The sequence below is a fragment of the Pseudogymnoascus verrucosus genome, assembly GCF_001662655.1.
Source record: "Pseudogymnoascus verrucosus strain UAMH 10579 unplaced genomic scaffold scaffold_11, whole genome shotgun sequence".
Taxonomy (NCBI): Eukaryota; Fungi; Ascomycota; class Leotiomycetes; order Thelebolales; family Thelebolaceae; genus Pseudogymnoascus; species Pseudogymnoascus verrucosus.
This window is the reverse complement of record NW_017263662.1, coordinates 337534-365030: the sequence shown is the minus strand read 5'-3', so window position 1 is coordinate 365030 and position 27497 is coordinate 337534. Positions and strand designations below refer to the sequence as shown.

The 27497-nt window shown below is 45.6% G+C and overlaps 11 protein-coding genes and 1 non-coding gene across 12 annotated transcripts; 8 read left to right on the top strand and 4 right to left on the bottom strand.

Annotated features, from left to right (window-relative positions):
• Positions 1 to 121: 121 nt before the first annotated feature.
• On the top strand, positions 122 to 2383 carry VE01_10760 (uncharacterized protein). Its single transcript, XM_059464212.1, has 2 exons — positions 122 to 375; positions 542 to 2383. Exon 2 carries the CDS (start codon positions 722 to 724, stop codon positions 2072 to 2074), a length of 1353 nt encoding a protein of 450 aa, XP_059320195.1. The 5' UTR covers positions 122 to 375; positions 542 to 721; the 3' UTR covers positions 2075 to 2383.
• On the bottom strand, positions 2170 to 4780 carry VE01_03590 (uncharacterized protein). The gene is made up of 2 exons (XM_059463542.1): positions 4567 to 4780; positions 2170 to 4513 (listed from the first exon to the last, which is right to left on the bottom strand). The coding sequence occupies exon 2, from the start codon at positions 4456 to 4458 to the stop codon at positions 2296 to 2298; it is 2163 nt and encodes a 720-aa protein (XP_059319870.1). The 5' UTR covers positions 4459 to 4513; positions 4567 to 4780; the 3' UTR covers positions 2170 to 2295.
• A 113-nt stretch (positions 4781 to 4893) lies between these two features.
• On the top strand, positions 4894 to 10376 carry VE01_03589 (uncharacterized protein). Its single transcript, XM_018273075.2, has 3 exons — positions 4894 to 6824; positions 6882 to 7176; positions 7232 to 10376. Exons 1-3 carry the CDS (start codon positions 5120 to 5122, stop codon positions 9561 to 9563), a joined length of 4332 nt encoding a protein of 1443 aa, XP_018132277.1. The 5' UTR covers positions 4894 to 5119; the 3' UTR covers positions 9564 to 10376.
• Positions 10258 to 12685, top strand: VE01_03588 (uncharacterized protein; the record flags this gene model as incomplete). The annotated part of the gene is made up of 5 exons (XM_018273074.1): positions 10258 to 10363; positions 10408 to 10713; positions 10759 to 10997; positions 11053 to 11093; positions 11671 to 12685. The coding sequence occupies 5 exons, from the start codon at positions 10258 to 10260 to the stop codon at positions 12683 to 12685; spliced, it is 1707 nt and encodes a 568-aa protein (XP_018132278.1).
• Positions 12686 to 12818: 133 nt separating this feature from the next.
• Positions 12819 to 14294, top strand: VE01_03587 (uncharacterized protein; the record flags this gene model as incomplete). The annotated part of the gene is made up of 2 exons (XM_018273073.2): positions 12819 to 13882; positions 14124 to 14294. The coding sequence occupies exons 1-2, from the start codon at positions 13073 to 13075 to the stop codon at positions 14292 to 14294; spliced, it is 981 nt and encodes a 326-aa protein (XP_018132271.1). The 5' UTR covers positions 12819 to 13072.
• Positions 14135 to 16066, bottom strand: VE01_03586 (uncharacterized protein). The gene is made up of 5 exons (XM_018273072.2): positions 15587 to 16066; positions 15398 to 15502; positions 14968 to 15341; positions 14853 to 14920; positions 14135 to 14792 (listed from the first exon to the last, which is right to left on the bottom strand). The coding sequence occupies exons 1-5, from the start codon at positions 15749 to 15751 to the stop codon at positions 14407 to 14409; spliced, it is 1098 nt and encodes a 365-aa protein (XP_018132272.1). The 5' UTR covers positions 15752 to 16066; the 3' UTR covers positions 14135 to 14406.
• Positions 16067 to 16604: 538 nt separating this feature from the next.
• Positions 16605 to 18004, top strand: VE01_03585 (uncharacterized protein). Its single transcript, XM_018273071.2, has 2 exons — positions 16605 to 16707; positions 16809 to 18004. The coding sequence occupies exon 2, from the start codon at positions 16831 to 16833 to the stop codon at positions 17857 to 17859; it is 1029 nt and encodes a 342-aa protein (XP_018132270.1). The 5' UTR covers positions 16605 to 16707; positions 16809 to 16830; the 3' UTR covers positions 17860 to 18004.
• Positions 18005 to 18521: 517 nt separating this feature from the next.
• VE01_03584 lies at positions 18522 to 18629 on the top strand (the record flags this gene model as incomplete). Its single annotated transcript has 1 exon — positions 18522 to 18629. It is a non-coding gene; the product is annotated as a tRNA-Pro (tRNA).
• A 357-nt stretch (positions 18630 to 18986) lies between these two features.
• VE01_03583 (uncharacterized protein) lies at positions 18987 to 20184 on the top strand. Its single transcript, XM_018273070.2, has 2 exons — positions 18987 to 19043; positions 19231 to 20184. The coding sequence occupies exon 2, from the start codon at positions 19343 to 19345 to the stop codon at positions 20036 to 20038; it is 696 nt and encodes a 231-aa protein (XP_018132275.2). The 5' UTR covers positions 18987 to 19043; positions 19231 to 19342; the 3' UTR covers positions 20039 to 20184.
• On the bottom strand, positions 20093 to 22902 carry VE01_03582 (uncharacterized protein). The gene is made up of 12 exons (XM_059463541.1): positions 22462 to 22902; positions 22267 to 22403; positions 22123 to 22196; positions 22062 to 22070; positions 21893 to 21990; positions 21722 to 21842; positions 21292 to 21670; positions 21099 to 21229; positions 20918 to 21040; positions 20651 to 20861; positions 20494 to 20562; positions 20093 to 20396 (listed from the first exon to the last, which is right to left on the bottom strand). Exons 1-12 carry the CDS (start codon positions 22667 to 22669, stop codon positions 20391 to 20393), a joined length of 1566 nt encoding a protein of 521 aa, XP_059319867.1. The 5' UTR covers positions 22670 to 22902; the 3' UTR covers positions 20093 to 20390.
• Positions 22903 to 23375: 473 nt separating this feature from the next.
• VE01_03581 (uncharacterized protein) lies at positions 23376 to 25479 on the bottom strand (the record flags this gene model as incomplete). The annotated part of the gene is made up of 6 exons (XM_018273068.2): positions 25137 to 25479; positions 24925 to 25082; positions 24549 to 24875; positions 23981 to 24482; positions 23813 to 23925; positions 23376 to 23744 (listed from the first exon to the last, which is right to left on the bottom strand). The coding sequence occupies exons 1-6, from the start codon at positions 25462 to 25464 to the stop codon at positions 23376 to 23378; spliced, it is 1797 nt and encodes a 598-aa protein (XP_018132273.1). The 5' UTR covers positions 25465 to 25479.
• Positions 25480 to 26408: 929 nt separating this feature from the next.
• On the top strand, positions 26409 to 27458 carry VE01_03580 (uncharacterized protein). The gene is made up of 2 exons (XM_018273067.2): positions 26409 to 26637; positions 26700 to 27458. Exon 2 carries the CDS (start codon positions 26849 to 26851, stop codon positions 27371 to 27373), a length of 525 nt encoding a protein of 174 aa, XP_018132274.1. The 5' UTR covers positions 26409 to 26637; positions 26700 to 26848; the 3' UTR covers positions 27374 to 27458.
• The last annotated feature ends 39 nt before the right edge of the window (positions 27459 to 27497 follow it).

The following is a 27497-nucleotide window of genomic DNA, read 5'->3' as shown; positions in this document are numbered from 1 at the left end:
GGTCTAAAAATTTAGGACCAGACCAGACCATGGTCCGGTCTGGGGTCGGTCCCCCGTGGCGCAGCCTAGCTGCGCACAGAATACAGGTTTCACCAAGGCGGTGAGGCAGATTTCAGAATCAACCAAATTAACAAACTATTTCGCGTCTTCTAGCACCCACTTCCTCACAGTCCGCTAACGGCTGCCCCACGGGGTTTCCAGTAGTAGTGTAGCAAAGAGCAGCAATGCTTGAGTGGAGATGCGAAGGCTACGCTGGTAACGGGGAATGGTTTTGGTGAGGCATTAAGCCATGGAATAACCTTACCCAATTACTGAACAAGGCGAACTGGATGCCCAACTCTCCTTGGCCTGACTACTAAGCGGATATCTGCTATTGTACGTGTTTTTTCTTCCCATCAATCGTGCTAAAAGGTTGTGACGTGTATTCTAGATCCTTGCTGCCTCAGGGATGGGAGGGGCGAAGTAAATTTTTGAGTCAGAATAGTGTCTCAGCCTTTCTATGTCGTCGTCACCTTACTGTACCTACTGACAGGGACGACAGGTGGCAGTGCATCTAGCTGCCTTGTACGGGCCAGGGTCCCCAACATATAAACCAGAATCATCACGCTCTGAAGCGATTTAAAATTAAATGATCTTATCCCAGGTCCTCATAAATCTTTTAATACCATGTACTGATTCCGAATCCTAACGCTCGGCATATACTCGTTTTCGCATCGATCTTATGGCTGAACCCCTAGAAATTGACAAGGCGGCGGCTTGGCTTAGCCAGTATGGGTATTCACGCGGGATAACATATAGGGATCTCTCCCTGAAGAGCGGGATTCATTTCACTTCTTTAGGCCATCGGAACCTTGGACGCCAATCAACACGAGAAGCTGCCTACGATAGACAATACTTGACATATGAGGAAGAAAAAGTAATTGCTACTTGCTTGTTGTCTATGGCTCAGAGGGGGCATCGTCCCCCAAGAAACTTTATACGAAAAATAGCTCATCATGTTAAGCGCCAACGCAATTCAATTGAACCCGTTCACCAATATCAGCCAGAGGGTGATGATGTTCGCATGCCTGGAAAGAATTGGTCGGCGGCATTCTACAAACGGCATCCTACGCTAAAAAACGCATTGAAAATCGCAAAGAACACAAAAAAATGCGATCAGCACATCTACGATAATATAGATGCATGGATCAACATCATATCACCGAAACTCGACACGTTAAAGGCGTTAAATAAGAACACATACCACGTTATTACTACAGGGGGCATACTAAAATTTCCTGCAATAATTCCGGAAATTGTCAGCGAGGATACGATACGCGCTTATTTGGACGCCAATAAAGAAGGAAAGGTTGTTACCACCATTGAATGCAGTAGTATGGACGGTCGATTTATAAATCCCTTGATCATTTCGCCAACTGACGCCGAGAGAAATCAAACACTCAGCCATGTTCTTAACTGTCACCACAATCAATCCAGGAATGGCTATCTGGATAGAAAGATTACCATGAAATGGTTCATGAATATATTCGAACCTCAAACAAGGGCAATTGCAAATGGCAGACCCCGATTTTTGATCAGCGATGCTCTGACTTGTTACAATACACGCGAATTGAGAGTGTTTTGTAAACAAAATCGAATTCATCTATGTGGACCTCATTCAATGGTTGTGCAAAGGCTCCGATTTCATACAGCTAGTTCTTTTGAACAATTGCAAATCTCACTCAGAGAAGAATACAGCAGAGAATATTGCCGCTCTAGAGATTATGAGAAGGCACAGTTTTCGCTTTTGTATGATCGCGCACGACAGAGAGCAATTGATGTACATACTCAAGCCCAATCCCAAGATCAGGATTCTTCCGAAGCTTCTATTGACTCTAGCGCATCAATCTTCGAAGACAGCCCACAGACTGTAGGAGACACTACACAGACCGCAAAGGACACCCCAAAGACTCTCGAGCTCATATCTTTACGCCAAGAAATCGAGAATGATTTAAAGTGCGAGGCTTTTAATGAATCTGTGAAAGGCCGTATTCAGCATCTTTTAGATATTGCAATGGCAGGGGCTGTAATCTAGATTTCTTCACTCGCAAAGCTAGCTGTATCAGTCTATATGTGACACAAAATATGTAGACTTAGGTAAAGCAAGAATTTCAGATTTTTTTTTTGAACCATCTATGCAGCAGATCTAAAGTTGGCGGTATATATAAAGTTGTCTACATAATATTAACTTCGTATAACATAACTATGCAGAAAAAGCTGAACTTGATACGGAGGAGACATTATAGCATAGAGCATTCATGTTAGCCGAAACTTAAGGCGCCTAGTACCTAAAAATAATCTCCTGTGAAGATATGCAACCCCTCGAACTTGAGCAAGACCGGATGACTCTTTATTCCAGTCGATAATCAGCGACGCAATTGAGACTGAATATTTTGAATCCTTAGCTGTGAAAAGGGGAATAACGTCCCAGAACTGAGAGAAGATGACGTCAGAAAAACTTTCGTTTCTCATTAGATCCTCGAAGAATCGGACGTTGTGAGTAGACGTCATATGCTTTTTCTTTTTATTGCATCGATTGTAGTCTAGTGGACAATCGCAAATGCAAGCCATAGACTTTGGATGGTGCGGATGGCGACGAATTCTTACTTTGTGTATTTCTGTTTCGATGTGTAAAATGTGAGACAGTTGAGGAACCTGGCTTGATTTTTTGGTCAAGTGACAAAATTCACTCAGAGAAATCTGTTCGCCAGATGTGAGCTCAACCCAAAACTGTATATCGAAGGATTCATCGTCCACCTCGTTGCAGCCAGTATCAGAGGACTTATCACCACAATATTTATGCGGCCGAGTTGGACCACCCCAACCAGCCCATGACCAGCTTGGGAAACTAGGACGTCGAGTATATGAAACGTACGTTTCTTCAGCTTTCAGAACATCGCTCCAGTTGTTTCCTGGATTCTCCCACCAAAGTCCTCTTGCAAAGCCAATAGAGAGGGCGGCTTCTTCTCGATCGGGATCGCAAGCAATTGGCACCCCCCAGATGTTCCTAAAGCTCGACTTTGCTAGCAGTCCCTGAAAAGCATTCAGAGAATCAGACTCATACGTCAAATCCCGGCTTTTGTAATGATGCAAGGTGTCGAAAAAGTCCCACAAGCCGGTTAGGTTTTGGCCAGCAGCTGTTTCATTAACGCTCCATGCATCATTCCTAGTCCTTGCCCTTATAGGGGACGATATAACTGCCTTTGGAGACGCAGCAATAGACTCGCAGGAAGTCGAACATCTGCACAGAAAATGCACTTGCTCGTCTGTAAAAAAAAAACACCTCTCGGAAAGGACCGCCTCTTGGTATGTCCAACCTCGCGTGACCCAAGTAGAAGCTGCTACAGCTTTAGAGATATGCGATAATGTAGATGCCAGCAAATGACTTCCAACCAATTCAGTAGGTTGCTGCAGAATTCGGGGGCGACTAACACCTGCCAGACCAGGAGGCGAATTCTTTGCAGAAGCAGCGATAATTGTTGCTATAGCACCCTCATAAATCTTATCCATGGCGTTAATCTGAGTTTGCTTTTGATCTTGATCCTTTTGATTAATGCAATACTTATCAACCCATAAATACTGTCCTCCAAGACCTCGCACCACAGCTATAGCATCTTCAATAACTTGAGGCACACCGGAGAGTGGCAGTGCGCTAGCATCATCGGTCACACCTTTAGCACTAGTGCCTGTGTTTGAAGTGGCCCAAACGTAACTAAGTGCATAATACTCATCGTCTGACTTAATATAGCAAGTCAACCTGGTGTTGATATCAATGCATTTAAAACCAATAGGACGAGAGCCAGTCTTTCGTCCGCAAATTCCAGAATGATTATCTTGACATTTCTGAAGCCAAGCTTGCATTTGTTGAAAATCAACTTTTCCTCTAGAAACCAGTTGCAGCTGAAGCGCACTCGGGTGTGGATTCCGAGGGAAGACGGGAGCAATAAACCCCTTGGCAAGGCATCTCAGTCGTTCTTTAGCCGCTATCTTCTTTTCCAAAATTCCTTGGCAAACTCCAAGAGCTACTCCGTGTCCTCTAAAGTTAATCGTATTGATATCTGTTGAATCAACCATAAACACTCGTAGGTGATGGCCTCTCAGAGTAGGGTATCGCTTAGTCTCCAGTGGGACAAATGTAAAAGAAAATAGGCGACAAAGTGGGCATAGAGAATACTTCATATCCTCAGAGATATTTCCAAGAGGCATGATGAAGCGGCTACTCTGATCATTCGTAACCTTTAATGCGTTGTCCATATCGATTCCGTTGCAACGACTGCAAAGCTCACTATTTTGAGCTCGCAGGTCATCTAAAGAGGTATTTTCGCACATATTCCCTTCTTTATTGTAGAACTGAATGCTCTGAGAGCCGGCAGAGGACATCGTTATCTCCTTTGCTTTGCGCTTCGCCCGTTTGCTCATATTTAAAGAGTAGGTGTGACACTATGTCATAAAAGAAACAGTATATTGCAGTATTCTAGCAGTAAGTTAAGAAAAAGCCATATAAGTATATCTTAGACGTGAACTTACTAGAGGTAAAATGAAAGGCTAATCTGCGTCGTGGTAGGAAACCTCCGCTTTATTTTTATTTTTATTGTTTTAGAAGAGCTGATGAAGGACGTAAGGCTGCGGTGACCTAGTCTGCAATACTACGCGTATAAACTAGCGTTAGAAGTGAGTTAACACAGAACTGGCACTAGGAAGATCTGTTCCCTATCTCGTGTACACAGAGTTCTACACATTGTGTACAGTGTAACTCCAAGAAAAACGAAAAACAGTTTAGGCAACCATATCTAGGAACAATACGTGGTAAACGGGTAAATAATACTCCGATTCCAGGAACCGTATCGGAAGAAACACGCAACGGGATGCACCTGCAAGCCTGCCTGATGCAACCGATTGTGCTTCTCCAGGTCTGCCCAACGCAGTATATGTATGTAATGGCAATTGTTACATAAAAATAAATTGACCAAGAGTTCCTATCGGCTGTAATATCAACACTTGCACATATTGCTTCAACTGCTGTAAAAAATACAGAGCTATTATATCCCCTATAGAAGCGAACCTTGCTCCTCGTTCACTCATGGCTCTCAATATCCCAGCGGCAGATTCGGACCTTACGGCGATCTGGGACGAGGCGATCAAGAAGTATAACAATACCACAGGAGTCGTCTACAAATTTGAACCTGGCAGTGAGCCTGCAACGAAGGCAACGGAACTTCAAAAGAAATTCCTTGATTTTCGGCATAATGATAAATGGGTAGACAGAATTCGCACATCCTTGGGGAAGTTATCGGGTGTCATCCAGACTCTAGTCGGCATGGCTGGCAACATTGCAAGCGCCTCATTTCCGCCTGCCCCGACTATTAGCCAGGCCCTTGTCTTCGTGCTTGGAGCATGCAAAAATGTGAGCGACAAGTATGATCAGATTGTCGGCTTCTACGAAACCGTTATTATCTTCTGTGAGAGGTTGGCCCTTCTCCAAGAAAGGATGCCTCCTCAAAACGCATTTCGCTCACAGCTCGTGCGGTTGTTAGGGACAATTCTAAATATGTGTGCCATCGCGCAGACTTTCACGAAGGCTGGCCGCATGCTGACTTTCACCAAGACGCTGTTCCAGGCTGATGACGGGCTAGCAGGAGCGTACGCCGAGTTTAACAATCAGATGAGCCACTTCGAGTCGGCCATCATCACTGCCACCCTTGGCATTAGTGTCCAAACTGGCAGGGGAGTAGAGAATTTGGAGGAAATGTCTCGAGAGACCCAGAGTTTGCTTCGCACGGTACTGTGGAGTGTATCTACGTTGCCTCGGCAAGACATTGTTTTTGGTGTGATGGGAAACCACAGAAACGATTCCGAGCGCGAATACCGTGGCGTCCGTTCTCAAAGAAACAATTCAAATGATACCACCTATGAAAACAAGTTGACGGACTTAGGACAGAGAAGGTTTAGTGGATTAGAGGGCACGCTAAAACGACTTTCTACAGGTGCTGAGTTGTCTCTTAGACAGCATATAGCGGAAATGGGGTATGCCTTCATGCAAGACACTTGTCTTTGGTTGCACGAGACAGCGGATTTCAAGAAATTTAAGGAAGGTGAAATCACTCGACTGATTATAAAAGGCGGCGCTTGGAGTGGCAAAAGCATGTTGCTCTTCTATATCTTCTACAGCTTAATAGCACAACGACCCGAGGCCGAAGAGAGAATTCTCACGGCCTACTTCAGCTTCGCAGATCGGAGCGGCAAGCGCTTCACTGTCCAAGACATGATATGTTGCTGTGCGCTTCAGTTTGCTATGCAGGATAATAAATACCGTAAACGGCTCGTTGAGGATTTGAAGGAGCGAGAGGACAAAAAACAGGACACTTGCAACTGCACAGACAAACACATCAAGAATCACTTATGTCTAGAGTTGTTCCTTGAGAAAACTGAGGGAGTGAAGAACACACGCATGTTCTTAGTGATAGATGGCGCCAACATGGAAAAGATCAAGGTCGACGACGAGGCCTACACAGAAATGGTCAAGATCAACGACAAGCTCAAGGAAATCCTGTTGCACCCTGCCATTTCTTTGGCATCAGACAATTCAGAAGAAATGGAACAGCCCGATGAAACTAGGACAGCAGTCATCGATTTGACATTTAGAAGCAGACGTGAGAATGTAACTGAAAGCAAGAACGATTTGGAAATATTTGCGAAATCTCGCCTACAAACCTTGCAAAGGCTTTCGATGCTTCCGGAATATCGCAAGACAATAATCATCGACGAGGTGTGCAGCAAGGCTGACAGTACGTCACCTACCAACTCGTACTTAGCTAGTCTTAGATTTGCTGACCGAATCCTAGGTTTTCCATATATTGAGCATACCCTCCATGGACTGAATAATAGTACGTGGCTCAAGGTTCAATGGGGCGAGCTACCTGAAAGCACTGATGACATCTACAAGCAATTGTTTGGTAGTCGCCGCAGCGCAAAGGAGTACCAGCAGCGAAGAAAAATCTTGATATGGCTTGCCTATGCAGAGCATCGCTTTACCCTGGGTGCTATACGACGGCTCCATGAGTGGATCAAGGAAAAGGGTAAACATGAAGATGGAGAAGACATCGATATCGACGATGAATTAGACGGTCCCTTGTCTCGGTAGGAGAAACCTCACATTTCACACCGAAAACCTAGCACGCTCTAACACTTACAGGATCTTATCCCTTTCGCCGAATTTTTTGACAGCGATAGAACACAATTACCGAGATTCGAAGATAAACGAGTATGACAATACTAGCTTTCTCGCATTTTCAGAGCCATCGCTTCGAACCTTCTTCCTCCGTAATTCTAGCGAAGATCGGATACCCCCCATAGTAGTGATGTTTGAGCTGGTTACGATGGTACTCACTATGGCAAAGAGTGATGCATATAATTCTACGGCAGATGTGGCAGATGCGGAATTGTCCTCTTACGCCGCAAAGTCATGGAGCGACTACCTCCTAAGGCTAAATACTTGTGTCCCCCACAAAACAAAATACGAGTATCCAGGCGCTGAATCTGTAATCATGATGATTTCTAATGTCTTGGATGTCGATGAGATAAGGAATGACGCTCTAGCGAAGATCGAAAGCCAGACAAAAATTAACAGAACAAATGCTGACAAAATCGCGAAATCGATTTGGGATTGGTCTAACATGTATCTGGAAGAGGATGGCTATGGGCCTAAACGTGCGAAACTCAAGAGCTTTTGCCGAAGGATGAGCAACGGTTGCCGAAACTTGAGCGAAGGTTGCCAAAGTAGGAGCGAATGTTATAGAAATGTTTGCAAAGAGATTGCTAGGGCGCATGCTCAGAATTGGCGATTCAGCAAATTTCCGGTCGAGGCTTACACTTGCTTTCAACTAGCCAATCAAATGCTTCGATATTCCGGCCGTAAAGAATTTAAAGCGGAAATTACAGCCGATTCTATCATGGAAGTTTCAGAGAATTTATGGGGAAAGTCATATAGCGCGCAAGACTATAAGTGCCTCGCGATGGCCTTGCGGTATAATGGACACTACGATGAGGCTTTATCAAAAGCCAACTTGGGACTAGAATTAGATCCAAATGATCCTCCAAACGATCCATGGACGAAGTTTGAGCTTTATGACAGGATCGGTCGTATTAACTTCGGTGACGTAGAAGACTCATATCCTAGGAAAGACGACAAAGGGAAACTTAGAGAAGCGTTAAGGAATCTTGATGAAGCGGTCAAGTGTGGAGAAAAATGCTCTAAAGACAAAGAGAAGGGAAAAGAGAAAGTTGAGAGGACAAAGCAATTGAAACTCAAAATTGAAATCAAGCTAAATAGCTGTCTCGAAGAGGAGAAAAAAATTATCGGGAGAATTTCAGGGTACCCGGAAATAACCTTCTTCGATGATATTGTAAGGCACATAGCGGAACGAGCGGAGCGGAATCGGGGTCATTGGGACAACATGCATCTGCTCTTAAATGGCGTCAGCGACACGCAACTCTCAGATGGATGCAAGAAAGAAACACATAAGTTCATTCAATACAGCGCGCAAGGAAATACTAGTGTCCTTAAGAGAATCAAGGTTTTATACGACAAAGCTATTGAGACCCTCGAGAAGCAGCAAAACAGTCAATTGTTAGGCTCGACACTCCTTTGGCGTGCTATCTTTTGGCGATTCTACAGTCTTCCGGGTTCCGACGGCAAGGAGGAGTGGGCTGAGCAGAGTGTAAAGGATCTTCTTTTGGTGCTAAACCCTACGACAAACGCTAGTTTTGCGACGAAGACATTTGCAAGCTGGCAACTAATGGACTATTACTTTGAGGAGTTCTGCCGCCCGTTGGCCAACGAAGAAGTTGAAGACTACTTAAGCAGAAAGGAGAAGGCACAAGGCAGCATGGAACACGTAATTAAATGGTTTTCGGGCATACAAGACCCGGATTTTGAGGTGTCCTTGTCGCCGCTGAGTATCCCACTTGCCATAATATACCGACGTACGAAGCAGGAGAAGAAATTCTTTGAGGAAGTAGACAAGACCTTTCATAGTTGCTACAAGGCGCTGACAGACAACGTAATCTACAACGACAAGCCAAGCTACGTGATGCTTGCTAAAATTCTGGCTCTGCTAGGGCTAGAGGAACAATCAAGAGCCGCGTTCAAAAACTGGTGCCTGGTCAGTTCTGATTTAAATATCGATGATGGGGGGCAACGTGAGAAAGCGGACCGGACGAGGTCTAGGAAAGTGGAGAAACCAAATCATAAACCTTCTAAGATTAATGTCGAATGCAATGGCCCCTGCGGCACGACGATGGACAACTTCGACGAAGACAACCCAGTCCGTCTATGCTACTACTGCACTAATACCATTCTATGTCACAGGTGCTGGCAAAAGATAAATAAAGGAAGTAACCTGGGTGTTTGCAGAAAGGGGCATGATTATATCGAGGTTTCTGAGGATACGCCCAAGAAAATAGTGATGCATGAACTTAAGAAGGTGTGGGAAGAAAAGTGGAAGGAGTTCTTCACGGTTTTCTAACCACTTCTCAAACATGACTGATTGGCTAAGGATGAGAGCTTGGAATATATTCAAAAGTCTTAGGAAGCTCCCTTTAAAGAGGATAAGAAAGATAGCCTCGTAGAATGCCAAGTCCTGCTCACTGCCTACGTTTGATAATTCTGCGACAGTAGAGTCGGAAGTACAACTTCTGATGTTCGGCAGTTCTTTCGAAGCTTGTGACCAAAATATTGATGACGCTAATTTCATTTCATATAATTAAATATAGTACTCCCGGAGATAATTATTTCTTAGCCGGTTTGTGTGGGAGCTTCAGCAAATGGACTGGCCGTCTTTCTTAGCTTCATGTGTGCTTAATATATTTACGGCAGTCATCTCTGCTGTGGGTGAGTGCCAAGTAAACAAGATTGTTAATGATGGCAACTTAAGATTCGCTGCTTTGGAACCGCGATTATAGACCCAATTTAGCCGTAACGCAAAACAAGAAAATAGTCAACTTTACCTCAGCCTAAAGTGGAATACAGGGAACTTCCGCCAATCGAGGAAGGTCAGCGTGATCTGATAATATATTCGTCGCAGGTGACCTTTCTAGCCATCTACAGGAAAGCACTAATGAAAATGGAACTAAACCCGTGAATTTGTATATGAGGCAACAATCTTCCAAAATAGTGGCAATGATATCGCCCACATTTCAACGTTTTCAATACCTCTCAACATGCAACTACTCCCTGTTCTCCTAGCCTCCGCTTCTGTGGTTCAAGCCCACTACAACTTCAACGCCTTGATCTACGGCGGCACCACTCAAGCAACTTGGCAACAAGGTATGCCCTTTATCCCGTATCCTTCATTTCTAATTATTGTGCAGTTCGAAAGAGATCCGACTCAGACAGTCATGGTCCAGTACTAGACACGTCATTGCTGGATATCCGATGTGGAAAGGATGCGTCTTCCGCATTTGCTCCAGGTATCCTGTCAGTAGCTGCAGGGTCCACCCTTAGCTTTGTTGTCGACCCAAGCATTCAGCATCCTGGTCCAAGTCTAGCATACTTAGCCAAAGTTCCAGCTGGAAAGACTGCTGCCACCTGGGACGGAAGTGGTGCTGTTTGGTTCAAGGTTTGGGAACAAGGCCCCACCGGATGGGTTGGTAACGGAGGAGATTGGCCTTCAAGTGGTATGTGTTTCCTACATATAATAACTTGTTTCTAATCGTGCATAGGTTTGACGACTCTCGGCTTTACAATCCCAAAAGCTACACCGTCCGGTGATTATCTTGCACGAATTGAGCATATCGGTCTTCACGCCGCTAGCCAAGCAAACGGTGCACAGTTCTATCTGTCTTGCGGACAAATCACGGTGACAGGCGGTGGCAGTGGAACTCCAGCCCCATTGGTTTCGTTCCCTGGAGCTTACAAGGCAACTGATCCTGGAATTTTGATCCAAATCTACTGGCCTGTGGTATGTTACGCTTCTACGAAATATAATAATGCTGATACTAACTATGTCTACGTAGCCAACTAGCTATACCATTCCTGGTCCGGCCGTCTGGAGAGGGTAGAGAGGGAAGCAAGCTGTGCTAAATCAATTATAGCCACTCTATAAGACCCCTTTGACAATATGAATAGCCAAAGCGCCAAATCTACGTGGCTATTTTACTTATAGCAGTAAATGGAATTTCTATAAATATTTTTGAATTACTTTATGTAGTTTTTGTCACTTCAAATTTGTTGCCATAGAGAATATTGGTTATATTTGGGAAACAGCGATGGCATCCATGGCATAACTAATAGTTTTTCAAAACTGCCACAACTAGAGCCAAAAAATGGTGATTGATTTTGCAGCTATTCTACAGACTGGCTAGTTTCGGGATCGTAGTTCACATCGTCAGACACGGTTTCCTTCAGAACTGCCAATCGGTAAAAGAATCCTACCGAAAGCACGGCAAAAGACTCTTGGAAGAAATGCATGCAACGCTCTGCAATTTCGTTACTGGTCAGGGACCGCCACAAAACTGCTTTGCCATCACTGGAATTGGAGGTGTGCTTGAGATTCGCGACCACACATCGGCAGAGGTAGGTCATCACATCTGACCTATGCACCAACATATCGATGCTGATCTAATTACTGTTAGTTTCTGGGGAGTGTTTTGGATCGATGCCAGTGCTTCATCTACCATCCAGCGCGGTTACCTCGATGCTGCTAACGCATGTCAAGCAGATACAGGCTCAGAGATCAGGAACTTTGCAACAGCGAAGGCCTTTTTCGACAATGTAAAACACCCATATCTTTTTGTCCTTGACAACGCCGACAATCTAGAATTAAACCTAAATCCATATATTCCAACGGGAGTTGGTGCCACTATACTAATAACCAGCCGGAATAACGAGATGCATTATTATGGAACTTCTGGCGCAAAAACTCTGACGGAACTTGAGATCGATGATGCCATTTCGCTGCTATTCAAAGCATCCAACACCCCTAAATCGGATCGAACTGAGAAACAAGGCGACGCCGAAGCTGTGGTAAAGCAACTGGCGCAGCATGCTTTGGCTGTAATACAGGCAGGGGCATATATCAGCCAGCGTTACTGCACGCTAAAGGAATATATTGAGAGGTTTCAACGGCAACGTGATTCTCTACTGCGCTTCGGGCAGATACAAGCTTCATCAAGAAGCGGAAACGTTTACGCTACATTCGAAATCTCCGCCCAATTTTTAGAGCAATCCAAATCAACCAATCAAGCATACGCTAATGCTCTGGAATTGCTCGGTGTCTTAGGCCATTTATATTTTACGGGAGTGCCCCAGGGTATGTTCACCTGTGCTTCGAAATACGCGCAAAACATTCCGGAAGAGCCTCTTAATGCCGACGACATTACGGGTTTGTCGCGTTGGCATGTGTCAAGGTTGCCTAAATTTCTCCATGGACTATCCCTCAACGACGAATTAGATGATCTACCCACCTCTCTTCATGATGCCTTGGGAGTTCTTCGGTCTTTTGCCATCATTACGATTCAACTTGAAACGAAGGAAATATCCATGCATCCGTTAGCTCACGCATGGGCATGGGATCGACTTATAGAAGCCGATAGACAGGATGCATGGGTGTGTACAATGTCACTGATCGCGCTTTCGACATGTTCGTGAGTATCTTTCGTGGAAACTTGCCACCATGACCACGAGGAATTTTGGCGACCTTTGCAACCCCATATCGAGACTTGTATAGACGAATCACCCCAAAAGGCTTTTGATATATACCCGTCAATTGAGATTGGCCGAATGTTCGCTCAATTTGCATGGTTTTTCTACAGAGTGGATAACTTTATTCGGTGTAAAGCACAAACTACAATACTCCGGAAGAAGTTTGATTCGGAAGATCCTCTCTTGACAAATAGCTCTTGGATAGAGTATATCCATGCCCTATGCTTAATACCACTACACGATCATCATACCGCCCAAGGTATACTTGAAAGTATAGTGTGCAGCAATGAAGGCTCCACAGCAATTACAAATAGAATTTTGTTTGCTACAAAAATGGCACTGGCAGCGATCTATCTATTAGAAGGGAAGAACCAGCTTGCTGTCGACATCCTTCGAGAGGTAGTCCGAACAATTGGAACATCATCGCAATATTCTACCCTGGACATTTTATGGGCGCAGCATGAATTTGCTAGGGCACTTTCGATGGATGGCAAGCCAAAAGATGCTATTTCACTTCTCCAGGATATTGTTAAGATGCAGAAAGCAACAACGGAACCTGAAAATCCTAGCCGTCTTAGTTCCCTGCAGAGGCTTGCCATAGAACTTTCAAAAGACGGCAGCCATGAAGAGGCTATTTCTATCCTTCGGGATGTCGTGCAGATACAGATCTCAACTAAGAAAGCTGGACATGTTAGCCTTCTTGCTTCACAGCATGAACTTGCTGTGGCGCTTTCAAGAGCCGGTGAGCATAAAGAGGCTATATTACTCTTTGAGGATATTGTTCAAATACATAAGACAAACATGAACCATATCAACGTCAATTGCCTTACTTCACAACATGAACTTGCTATGGCGCTTTCTAGAGCCGGCAAGCATAAACATGCTGTTTCACTACTCCAGGAAGTTGTTCAGATACAGAACACAATCTTTACTCCTACTCACCCTATTCTTATTTCCTCACAACAAGCACTCGCATGGGTACTTTTATGGGGTGGCGACTATAACGAGGCCCTCAAAATCATTCAACCAGTTATGATAATTGCGGAGAGAGAATGGGACCTCTCAGATTGGAGAAGAAGGAACTGCGAATTCTTAATACAGGAGTGTCCTGCTAAAAAGGGTAAAGATGCTAATGGCACTGCGGTAAAGATAAGAGGGCTCCAAGTAAAGGAAAATGGAGGGGAAGTGAGAGAAGGAGGGGGCGAAAGAATGAAGAGATGGGGAGAGAAGATGTGGGAAAGAAGAGGTGGGGAAAGAAGTCGTAGCGTCAGAATATGGAGGGAAGTAATACGAGAAAGGAAGGGAAGGGGAGGAGAAGACGGATTATGATAAATGGATGTCTGCGAGATGGAGCTCTGGTAGGTAGATTCTGAGTTAACCCCAGGCATCAGCTTCGGGTTATTTTGGCCAGGAGAACTCAACGTTTGATTGGTGGCTACAAAATTGTGGCTTGTTAGAGGTTGCCACGGAGGCGCTACGAAGGATGTGGATCACATGGACCTTTCAACCCTCGTTATCAATATCAAACACTGGACGTCGACCACATATGACTTAAGTTCATATTCTATGATGTCTTTCAACATCGCGAAGAGTATATATACCCTAACCCTAAGGGATATTTCATCAGTCAGATATTTCCCTGTCGGTATTGTGAACTGTATTTAATATTATTCGAAAGGCCATGAAACATAATAAGCTGTTACCTTATGGATCCCATTCCCATCGCTGTCATTACCCAACCCATCGTGACGCCTAAGAATGGATTCCTCGCTTGTGCTGCCTTTCAAGCCATGGGCCTTCACAGTCGTGAGGTTAACTCCCATGGCGTCTTTGTCACCCCGTGAGGGGGTCCAACCGCTTTTGGCAGAATCAGTGTTCTCGAATGTGTTGCTTCTCGGGTTCCCCGAAGAAGACCCGTAGGGTCCGCTCCCAGAGTTAGATGGGAAAACAGTGGGGAACAGCATCGAAAGGATCGGTCTGCACGAGGGGAGACAAGCACATATGATGCCGACATTTTCTTCAACAATGGTCCAGAGTGAGGAGGCAATATCATCTTACCGGATATGTCAACGGCTGTTTATAATTCTGGGGTTGGGTGGTGTATAGGACTTACAAGTCGGATCAGGGCTTGTTGATGAGAAATTAAGGGTTTGCATTCGGAAGATACTCGTGATCATGACACTGTAGGGGTCAGCAATTAATTTTTCAAAAGGGTATGGCATAATTACAAGGCTCCGAGTGCAAACACAAACATCAGTGCCACCTTTTGGTTTGAAGGGAGATATGACTTGTATATGATGGGCATTGGAAGCACCAAAATGATAAAGTCCGTGGCGATCGAGAAGCCGGCATTGGCGTACCAGTTCTTGGGAATACTGATGCATGAGCCATGAATCGATTTGTCCCAAGCACGCGATATAGGCGTACATTGAAAGACAGACGAAAAGAAAGTGGCAACCATGTAACTTAAGATGATCCCCAACATAACATAGCACATAATCCGAAAAGGCCTCTGAATAAAAATTCTGAGATATAGTAGCAGGATCGAAGCTTTCGTCAGGTTAATTGTGATTTTGTAGAACGCTTGGGCTACATAGAACAGCTGGAGAAGTGTGAGCAACCGGCATTCTCGGAATGGATAATGCGATAAATAATTACCTTGAAAGTCATCTTTCGATTATACACGGACAAGTTGGCATTGTGCTGCCCAAATCCATAGGCACAGGATGCCATCATCAAGGCCGAAACAGCCAAGGAATTGATCTGTGAGGCAGATTAGGTTTGTAACTAGTTCCGAGGATCGCGATCTGCCCGCTTGGCGGGTCACGATCTGCCAAGAATTCTTACAAAAGAGAACAAAATTGTCCAGTCATCATAGCCAAGGCCACTCTTCAGCTTGATCCGAGTCCATATTCTGATGATGATGAAGATGGGTGTGACAACAAAGAACACGATGCAAGGAATCTGAACTTGCAGAGCGTGGCTCTCTCCGGGTGCGTTACCACTAACCATCGTAATTACGACGTGAGATTCCCATCAGCGAGGAGAAGATGTCGGACATGCGCCGAAGGGAAGAAGAGAAAGCCAACATGATAAATCTGGGGCAGTCGCCCAAATATACACTCACCATCGCCGTCCCAAATCGCAGATAACTCAACAATGCAGCCTTAATCAGCCCTAAACGGCATTGAAATGTGCCATTTCACTGAACATGAGACCGAGCTACGAAATAGCCGCATACTGGCATGCGATGATCGACGCGACATGCTTACTTTGGTACACGGTGGCATCTCACGATGGCTTCCCTGTTTTTTTTTCCAACTCTATGCATTTCCATGTTGCTCAATGAAGAAGGTCCACAAAGTCCCTAGCGGGCCGAATCCTATCCCGTTCCGATCTACTTGCGACTTCCTAAAATAGGAAAGTACCGAACCAGGTTGCAGCCATGTCAGCCGGACTTGCTACTAAAGTGGAAGTTTGGTACTTTATTCTACGGATAAACGAGGTACCGCCGATGAGTTGGACCGGAAATGAGATATGCACGTTGTAAGAAAGTTATGAGATGAAGGAGGGGTAATAGTCCGAATCCCCACAGTGAGCACCCCAAGAAGAACGATGCTACCCATATTGACCCCAGTAACCTCAGTGGGTGCTGGGTGATGTTGTATCACTACCTTGGGCAGATGGGGTATTTGTGCTGTGGTATAGCTATATATCTCCCCTCGAGTGTACCTCTACCTTGTGATATCTAATTTCGTGGAGTGCGCAAAATGGCGAGAATACGGCGTTGGTCCTCCACTGTTGTTGACATGAGTTCTCCACTGGCTCTCGGCTGGATCCCATCTTGTTAAATGTAATATCTTCACTGAGCTGTATTCTGCTTGTTTTGTTTACTATATATCTCTTCTGTGATACAATCCCCTCGCGATTGTTCGGTGAGACATCAAGTAGATCCTAGGTTCCTGAAGGTCGGTCAACCCCACCAACCCTGCTACAATCGCAAACCCGCGTTGTGACCATATACGACGGCGTGTTTGGTTTCCAGGAGGAGAACTAACTTTGAGATCAGCCTGCCAAATCAGATTACAGCCATGAAGGGACTACAATGCATTGCAATCCTCGGCCTAGGCCTGTTCGGTCTTGTCTCCGCCACCTCCAATGACTCTATCAAGGAGCGCGATATCCCATTCGACCTGAATGGTTCTAAGTTTGTCTATCCCTGGCCCGTGAAGCTCTATCAATTCGAGACGCAAAGAAAACAGAGGCTCGAGATGGCCTTCATGGACGTTGCGCCAACGGGTCCACCTAATGGCAAGACCGCCGTGCTCCTGCATGGCAAAAACTTCTGTGGACCAACTTGGAAGGAGACCGCGGACAAGCTTACTGCAGCTGGCTATCGCGTCATTCTCCCTGACCAGATTGGCTTCTGCAAATCATCCAAGCCAAAAACGTACCAATTCAGTCTGCAGCAGTTCGCAATGAACACATTAGGTCTGCTGAAAACCCTCGGCATCGATAAGGTTACTCTCATCGGCCATTCAATGGGCGGCATGCTCGCCACGCGCTTTTCCTTGATGTATCCTAGCAACGTGACGGAGTTGGTTCTGACGAATCCTATCGGTCTCGAGGACTGGAAAGCTCTTGGCGTACCATATATCAACACTGACATCTCGTGGGCCAACGAGCAAGCAAGCACCTATAACTCTATCCGCGGCTACGAACAGGCTACCTACTACGTGGGAACCTGGGCTCCAGCCTACGACACCTGGGTGAATATGCTTGTCGGAATTTACTCGGGATCCAAAGGCATTGATTACGCCTGGAACCAGGCTCTTGTTGTTGACATGGTTCTCACACAGCCAGTCGTTTATGAGTTTCATCTCTTGAAGCCAAAGACGCTCCTGCTCATTGGTGCCAAGGATAACACCGCCATTGGGGCTCAGTGGTCTCCCCCGGCAGTTCAGGCAATACTAGGCCACTACGATGTACTTGGTCCACAGGTTGCTGCGATGATTCCCAACGGAAAATTAATTGCGTTTCCCGACCTTGGCCACGCGCCACAGATTCAAGCCCCAGATAGGTATCACGAAGCACTCATGGGATGGCTAAAAACCGCATAATGGACAAGATGCGACGCCTGTTGTTTACAGAGCTTGGTGTTGCTGGGTTTTAGATGTTTGCAATGTAAATAAATCAGATAAACTTCTTAGTCAAATCAGACAGTCTCCCCCAGAGGATACATAGTACCCACGTATTTTTCCCCGGACGATTTATCACATTAATGATTTTGCTGCCATTTATTAGGACCTATCTCTCTGAAAAGGTACCATTCCGCAATGTTCGAAATATTTTTGTGGTATTTGCCCGGATTTTATCGGAGCTACAGCTTCGTGGCTTGGGCCTAAACTGCCTTACTATACAGTGCAGACAGTCAAAGTTTGGGCTGAATACAGGGGTCCTGAGCTGTCACATTCCAAACTGAAGCTTAATGCTCACCTGCTTGATGATATGATGAGGCTGATCGTCGGATTGGCTGGTATCTTGAATGCAACCCATCCACGGAGTGAAGGGTGACGGCACTCAGCCCTCCTATCAGTGCACACAGTGGTATAGATTATTCAGTATAGGGCAAGGATGTGCTTGGCCGCACCCTGTCAGCTAGTTTTGGCAGGGTCTACACCGAGCGATATTTAGGAAACAATATGCCAAGCTTAGTCTAAACATTTGAGTGACACTCTCCTTCACAAAGACGCCGCATTTGACGCATAAGATGAAAATCACAGGCTCAATGGTCTAGTCGTATGATTGTTGCTTCGGGATTCATCCCCTGTTCTCAAAGAACAGATGCTTGAATGTGACAGGTCCCGGGTTCAAATCCCGGTTGAGCCCATAATTTTTGAATTTTTTTGAAGGGTGGTTCAACTCCACCATCGAAGCTCCCGGTGGCAAGGCATCTCTTCTGTCCTACAAGAAAAACAAAAACAACTACAGTGCTTCTTGAAGCATCGTATGAAGACCGTTTCGGGCGAGTAATTTAGATTCTTCGCTGTTCGAGGAGTTTTACTTCTCTACTACAATTTCAACGGTCAAATCTTAAAATCCCTCACATATATATGGGCGGGAACTTAAAGTAAGGCTGAAATGCTTGGGGCATTGCATTGTGGTGGCTGTGCAAAACGGGCAAGCCTGACAGGTGGTCAGCCTGGAATAGCCTCACTGAAGTTGGAACGCGCTGGTACTGGAGCCCTTGGTCATAAATATTAGATATTCTCCAAGGGATCTGACTACAGACATGTAAACAATCGTAAGTCATCAAATCTGTATGTTTTAGCATTCGCGATGTGGATCCTCCGCTATGTTCTCACAATTCTAGCGATCAGCAGTGGGGGCCATACCGCACTAGGCCTATTGGCTCCGAGAAATCCAGCCTTGTACTCTGGAACCCAACCAGAGCTTCTCAGGCGCGAGGATACAACTGATGCGAATCGTAGCGAAACCGGACAGAACTTCTGGAAACTGTCGAAAAAAACCGAAGATATTGAAGCGTTTCGCAAACTCTATAACCTCACCATCGTCGACAGTACACCTCAAGATGCTGCGTTCATGCCCAGCTGGCCGCAAGCGCTGGTGCAGTACATCTTGATAAACCCACCGATCAATTGCTTCAGCACATCGTCACATGAGATTAATGGACAAGTCGTTTCCAGTTTCTCCATCACGCCGTTCAATATCCTCCAACTACTCCTGTCGCCATTCCTCTTCGTTGCGTGGGTGGTAGCTTTTGGGATGACACAAGCAAGCTTCAAAACTGGAGGGTGGATGTCTGTACTCGGCTGGGCCATGTGGTTCGACCTCTCGCAATTCTACACTGTCTTCGCGGCAATCCCTCTCATCTTCCAATATCCCGCCTCACTAGCATTGGTCATCCAGCGCTGGCACTCCGATCTTGGACGGGTAGCATACGAAGTCACGAATCTCAATGGGTGTACTCCTTACCAAGGCCTCGACTATCTGCAACAGGGAGCACGGTTTAGTCAGTTCCGAATCCTGCAGACGGTGACATTTTCCATTTCGACTCTCTTCGGCATCATGTCTCTTGGCAATCCATCGCAAATGGCTCCTGCAATGGCACTTCCGGCGTTGGCGGAGCTGATAATGACGGCAATTGTTGCGACGAAGGGAACACCCATGGTGGTGTCCGGGAACTGTCTGTTGGTGGAGTTAAATCCGAATAAGGGGTTCTTGGATTCACCAATTAGCACCAGATGGAAAGCTTTTGCATCTTTCATGGGATTTTAGGGGATGTTATGGTGTTGTTGGGGGTTGTGAGATGCTTTAATTAAATTGTGAACAGTTTTTTTTGGCGATGTATTATGAAAGCTCCTCGATACAATAGCAAACGCTGATGGCTTGTATTCTATTGATCTACATTTTATATTAGAGGCTCTGAGATCCCGATACCAAATGTGATGCTTCCAGGAATTGCTTGCTGTATGCCCATTGCCATAATTTGACTACCTTTCATTCCTGTCCGTACCCAGGCGTCGAAACTTGATACGATTGTTGGCCAACTAAAGATTTTATGACCACTATATTTGAACCTCTTCCACAAGCAAGCTCACGAAAATTCCAGTGACTGCAAACCCAAGGTTTAGATCTAGAAACACAATATATCAGCTTCGTTGCGCCTAGTTCAGAACATCATCACTATACATACAATGAGACTTTTGTAAGCTGTCCGTATAGACACTCACCACGATGCTCTTTACATCTCCCTCGAGTGACTGGATGTAATCAATGCTCGACATCGATTTTTTGATGACCTGTTCAAGAATGGTTGTCAGTTTGTACCCAAGTTTGGGATTAACTAATATACCAGCTGAGAAAACAGCCAATCGGAGAGCGACGTACCAGAGCTCTATTTGGAATATCACCCAGCCTCGCCTCTAGGCCACTTCTTAGGCCACTCTGTATAACTGCACTTGCAGATGCCATGCCAACAGCCATGCCTGCATTGGCGCTTAGAAAAAATGTCGAGGCAGCCATGGCTATTTGATCGCGGTTGATGGTCGCTGTGAGAGCGACGAAGGCAGCTGAGTTGAGCATCCCACTACCAAACCCTCTTTACAGCCCATTAGTAGCTAATCTTCCAGGGCAACTAGTGCTTGAGGGTCTTACCCGGGTACAACATATAATGACTCTAGCCAGTTTGTATGGCCGTGCCAGCGGAGAATAAGGAGGAGATACGATATAGATGCGCAGGCTGAGGCAATTGTAAGAAGCGCCTTATAACGTCCAGTCCTATGATACAGAACGTATAAGTTAGCAGAGTCTTATGGAGTTAACTCGGTATGAGTACTTTTTTATTAGATAGCCCGAAAGGAGCCCTGCCACAGCAACGCCTGTCACGGCGGGAAATAGATGCGCTCCAGCAACTGCAGTCGATGCGTCCTGGGTGACTTGGAAATATAGAGGGACTGTATACATCATCTGCCGTGATTCCAAATAGTATTAGTGACTTATGCGTATAAGGGGGGTTCTGGAGCACATACGCCTAATTGTGCAGCCAATTGAAGAAATACAAGAATATCTGGGATAACGACATGTCGAGAACGGAGGAGGTTGAGCGGGAATATCGGCTCTTTGGCCCAATGAGTCTCAACGACCACGAAGAGAACCCCCATCGTTATGGATGACGCAAATAATCCCAGGACAAAAGGATGCGTCCAAGGTATTTTCTCTCCTGTAATCTCAAGTGGCAGAAGGAAGAACAGGATTGTGGCCGCCAGCAAGAATGCTCCAGCAAAATCAATCCGTGCAAGCTTGCTCCCTTCCTTCACATCCCCTGTCCGCGTTGCGGTTTGCTTGGGAACAAGGAGGTATGTTGATATGATTGCAAGAAGTGTAAGGGGACATTGTCCAAGGAAAGACCTAGAGGTTATCAGATCAGATCAAATATATCTGCGATTAAAAAGGGCATACCATCGCCATCCAACTGTGTCTGCCAGGTACCCACCAACTGGCCCACCAAGTGAACGGCCAGTTGTAGCTACAATATTCACATAGCTTCTCCAGGACCCAACATCTCTCGGGGGTACCAGATCTTTTTAGATGTCAGCGATAATAGCCACCACATGCGATATGGGCACTCACCTGTGATCAAGATATTTACCAAGGAGTCCATACCGGCCCCACCTATCCCAGAAACAATCCGTCCAGCTACTACAATTAGCAAGGACTGGCCCAAGGCACTGCATTTTAATTTAGTATTGCCATTGGTATGATAACTGGAGAAAAAATGGAGCTAGTATCAGTAACTCACCAAATTGCACTGGGTCTTTTGTTAGCTTTCTCACATAATGAAGCAAAGGTGCGACACTCACCAGCCAATTCCAAAGATACTATACGCGATCAAGATCATAGTCCTTCGACCATATATATCGCTGAGCTTGATGTACTATAAATTCCAATCTGGTTAATATTCCTGTATACCCATAAGTGCCGCAAGAAGATTAACCATCACTTACAAGGGGTTGTGCCGCACACAACGTCAACACATAGCTCGTCACCAACCAGCTTGCATTCTCAAGATCATTGAATTCAGACGCAATCCAGCCATTGGTAGCCAAAAGTAGAGACCCATCGGCGTTAGCAATGAAAACCCCTGAGCATCGAGGTCAGCCAACCCATCATGTGACAAGAATTATGATAACAAGACGAACCGATTAATAAAGCCGTGATAATGACAGTTATTGACCTCTTCGTTGCCTTCGGAGAGTATTCATCTGCTGCATTCTCGACGTCGCCTTCAGTGTCTGTGCCGCTGGAACTTCCACAGATGGTGGTCGACTGGGACGGGTTCGACACAAGCAATGGTGATTCCTCGTTATCTTGTGGGAACCCGATTTTGGTATCCGTGCCGATCCCCATACTTGCTTGTTTTATAGGTTCGTATTCAATGGTTTCCTTTGGATTCCGCCGTACAAGTGTGCTGTCGTCAGAAACTTGTTGGAAGATGTGTCATGTGCGATGGTTACACTCAGAAAGGATGTCCCGGAAACAAAACCCACCCTACTATCAATAGGCCAACGCGGGAGTATAGTCAACTTTATTTCGCGACTAAATCGCCAAAAGCTCTGTGTTCGCCATGTTCCTGGTATAAGTCCTGCTGATAAAGTGTGCATCGCTATGCTTGTTGGAGTGGGTAATCACGTAATTTCGTGCAGAATCACGAGAGCACGGCATTCCTTAATGCCGTGCGAAATCAACCATAAAAATCACAGTCCGTTATCGGTCAGTACCATTATTTGTGGGCTTTGAATATGCATATTTAATTGCATTGGAGGTCATTCATGGAGTTTGGATTAAAAAGGCCAGGCCTGCCGATTTGGTAGAATAAATTGTTGGTGTCGACACATGCTCCCAATTAAAGTTCCATGGGTATCTGAGAACCAAAAACAAATCGCCTACCTAACATAACCTTCGAAAATATATCCAGCCTTAAGAATGTATATAATGCCTGCTTTAATTTAAATGGGCAAATTCTCATGTTTATATTTATCGCATATATGACAATTAAATAGCGAATAAATTGTTCGCTCGCCCAGACACAATTTATTCCCCACCATCACCGGACTCAAGTCCACTGGTCCCAGGATAGGCCATCCCTGAAGATAAGCCCATCTTGATCAAACTGCGGGCCTTCGGCACTAATAATATATCCCGGCTGACAGGTAGTGAAGCTGACTCTCGTCTGCTCGATCTCGTAGAAATTGTCAAAATTCGAAGACAATGCGTCCTTTAGCGTATGTACGTCCCCTTCGGGATGCAGTTTCTCCCATGGCTTTACACAAACCTGGCCCTTGCATGACTTCAGCAAGAACAACAGCGTGTCAAGTCTGGCAACAATTTTGGAGACTGGGTAGCCTAGCAGTGTAAGAGGCTTTGTGGATGGCTTGGGTCCATCTTCCTCAAAAAGTAGGTTATTGAGTTGTCCAGGGTCATCCTGAAAAATAATTAGGTTAGCGGCAGGTTTATATCACTGGTAGCTTGTTACACTGCATGGAGACATACATCTAAATTGTAGAGCTCATGCTCATTGCTGCACCAGGTAGAATAGTAGAGGTTATAGCCTTCCCCATAAAGCCGAATAGATTTATAGGTGTTGTTCCGCGGACCAACCAGGCCTAGTCAAACGTCAGCCATCAAACACATTTAAAGGGGATATAACGCATGTCTTACCGCTGTCATAGATACCTTCACCCCCCGCAATACCCCAGTACTCAACGCCAACATGCTCTCGTCTTGTGCCCGAGTTCTTTGCCTGGGCAATGGCTTCTTTCGTAAGTGGGATTGGTGTCCCGTCAAAATCGTCCCTGAGAGGTATTCCCAAGAGCTCGAAGAATGTCGGTGCAAGGTCTGTGTGAGTGGATACTACGTCCGTCGTCAAATTGGCAGATATTCCAGGTCCGCGAATAATCAGGGGAACGTTGATATCCTCTTCATAACCACAGGACTTGCCAGGCTGCAGGCGATGCTGTCCAATATGAAACCCGTTGTCGCTGCTGTACACGATATAAGTGTTATCCAGTATGCCATAATCTTCCAATTTAGCAATGACTCCCTCCACCAATTCGTCCACCGCCTGAAGTGCTCGGAGGCGCGATCGATAAAAGTGGTCGATGTACTCGATGTTCGTCTCATTTAGCTGCTTTAACTCGCGGACCCAATTGGCCCCCGATGGCTTCAAGCAGAGTTAGAATACAATATGATAACTTTCCCAATGAGTATTGAAGGGTCGATTACATACCGAATCGGGATTGAAGTTTGCTGTGCGAGGCACTTTAACATCTGGGAATAAGTTCTCGTGTCTCTTAGCTGGGATTGGCGCGTCAAAAACGATACCGCCGAAGGGAGGAGTCAAGAGGTCTTTCACGTTGATATTGGAATGGGGTCCGATTGGCGCGAGAGTGAGGAAGAAAGGCTTGTCAGCCTTGACAGCCTCGGCCAAAAGCCCATACGCCTTTTTGGTGAGGACATCGGTAGAATACTCTCCTTTGTGGCTCACAGGTGGTAATTTATTGCGCTGGAACACGCTGTTCATATAATCATATGTATGCGGGTCAAGTAAAAATTCCTTCGATAATTAGCCTTGGACGGTATCAGAGTAAGCAGCGGTATGTTACCGTTCCTGTAAATCCACCAGGAAATGGAGCGAAATAGTTTAATATCGTGTGCGCATTGAAGAGCTTGCCAGTGTAGTATGTGTTGTAGCCGGCTTGCTGCAACCACACCGGGAGATAATTCTTATTCAGCCCCTGAGAAACAAATTTTGGGTAGCCGCCTAGGAAGAAGGGTAAGCTTCGCCGGCTATAAAGATGAGTATTTTTTCATTTACCATATGGAGGAGACACATCTGTGACATTTGTGTTATGTGCAGCCTTTCCAGTCCAGAGCGTGACCCTCGATGGGCAGCACACAGCCGTGGTGCAATAATGCTTGGTGAATTGTGTGCCCTTTTCAATCAGATGCTTGCGAAGGAGTGGCATGTATTCCAGTGAATCAAGATGCACATCTTGATCATCCGTTAAGATAAAAACCACATTTGGGCGTTGGGTTTCACGGTCTGGCAGCGGGGTGTTGTTAAGGGCATGCTGATCAGGGGTAGCTGTCGAGTTAACGGCAACGGCCGCTAATAAAGCGGCAGATAAAAAACTTTGTCTCATGTTTCTAATAGCCACCAAATTGGACTGTTTAGTTCGTTGTCAATGGATATTTGAGGCACCAGTATCATGAAAGATAGATATCGAGAGCCAGATGGGACCTCCAGTGCAATAGCCGATGACGGCGATATGAGTAGATATGTCGCCATTGCGACTTGTGATTTTACCAGGGTAATTCACCCCGCCTTAAGATCCTTACACTTAACTCTATTTAAATATACTATGTATGTAACAATAAGTCAGTGAAGCTTTGTCTGGATCGTTTTCTCATTTTCCCCCCCACGAAATCGCGGTATGTCGGCATCCAGAATGCCGTGGTTCGTTACCCTAATTTGCGATTTAAGATCAACATGGCGTGCGCGTCATCCCCCACCACCTTATCAGGGATGTTATCACGGACAACTTAACTCCCGACTTAACCGCCATTATGTACAATTATTCTCCTAGGACTGTTTTTTCTTTGTTTACAGCGAATTGCCAGCCAGGGGCGCGTGTTGAACGTGGCTATTATCATCCCAGGAACGGGCCGAAGCGCTTGTCGTGTCTACAGATGTCGTACTCATCTTGCAGGCCATAGCTAAACTTAATTTATGAGCAAGGTTCCGGACTCAAGCTTATAAGTCCGGGAAAAATGTCGGAGTCAGACTCACCGCTTCGTCCATACTCATATTTCCAGTGTCGTGCCATATCCAGCAGCTCATAAGACGAAAACTCGGGTTTTAGGACTTGCCAATCTACTTGGACTTCTAATCTCCCAGATTCTCTCTGGTGAATAATTTGGGGGAGATGTGTCATCGAGTTTCATGGTCTTTGGCACAAACTCTTTATCCTTCTTGCACATTCCTTGGCTGCTGCGAGATAGAATGGCTTGGTCGCCTCGCCAACGTTGTTTTGCATTGTCTTTACGAAGATAGTGAGTCTCTTCAGGTCTGTAATCTGCTCGTACAATTCAGGGAATAAGCCAAAGCACTTATGCTATGTAATATAAATTCTCACATCATACTCGTCGTGGTCAGCCGAAACATTTATCTTGAATAAGGAATTTTTCCCCAAATAAAAGGATAATAAGCTGCGATGCCGACGACTTAGACTTCGCTTCAGGAAGAGAATTCTGGGCTTACAATCGCATCAAAGGGCTTGATATCATATACAGTTCGTGCTGCAGGTCGTTTTCTGGTGTGACTGCGAGCTCCCGAAATAGGTGTTCTGGGAAGATCTCTCTCTAATCCTGTGGACAGATCAAATTCATACATACACTGGTCGCGAAGTCAGCCAGCCGAACAGCCTTGAACCAAACTCCAGCTAGCTTATTAATCTCAAGTGACAAAGGCAACCAGACGAGGTGCCAATTCCAGTAACCTAGGCTATTCCGTTCCCAATCATCACTATGATTCTCAGTGGACTCGAAATCGTCACCCGCCAATTGGTGCGCAACCTGCGACATGTCGCCCAGCAACAACAGCCATGCGGTGTTGACCTTACTCTGCGTCAGGTTTCTAAATGGACCTCTGCGGCTACGATTGATTTTGATAATTCCAATCGCCAGGCGGCGCAAGTTTCTAACTTACCTTTCGACAGCACCAACCACACAATTACACTACAACCAGGCGCTTACTTGATCGATTTCAACGAAACGGTTCAAATTCCACGAAACTGCATGGCAAGCGTTTTCCCTAGATCTTCGCTATGGCGGTCCGGCGTGGGAATCAGTGCTGGTGTAGTTGATGCTGGGTATGAGGGTGCTATGGGAGCGTTGATGGAGGTGAAGAATCCCAACGGAGTTGTTCTGTACAAGGATGCCAAGCTCGCACAGATTGTCTTCGAGGAAATGGGGGAAACCGTGGAGGGATACAGCGGTATCTACCAGTCCTCAACGAGTAGTGTTGGACGCGATGGGATAAACAAGATGTAGTGTCTTGGGGTTGCATTGCAGTCGTGAGTGGTACGAAACGATTGGGTAAAAGTTAAAAATGCTGTGTAATAAATCAATAACCCCGTGCATTCTCTCCACCTGACATCATCATTTGAATTCAAAC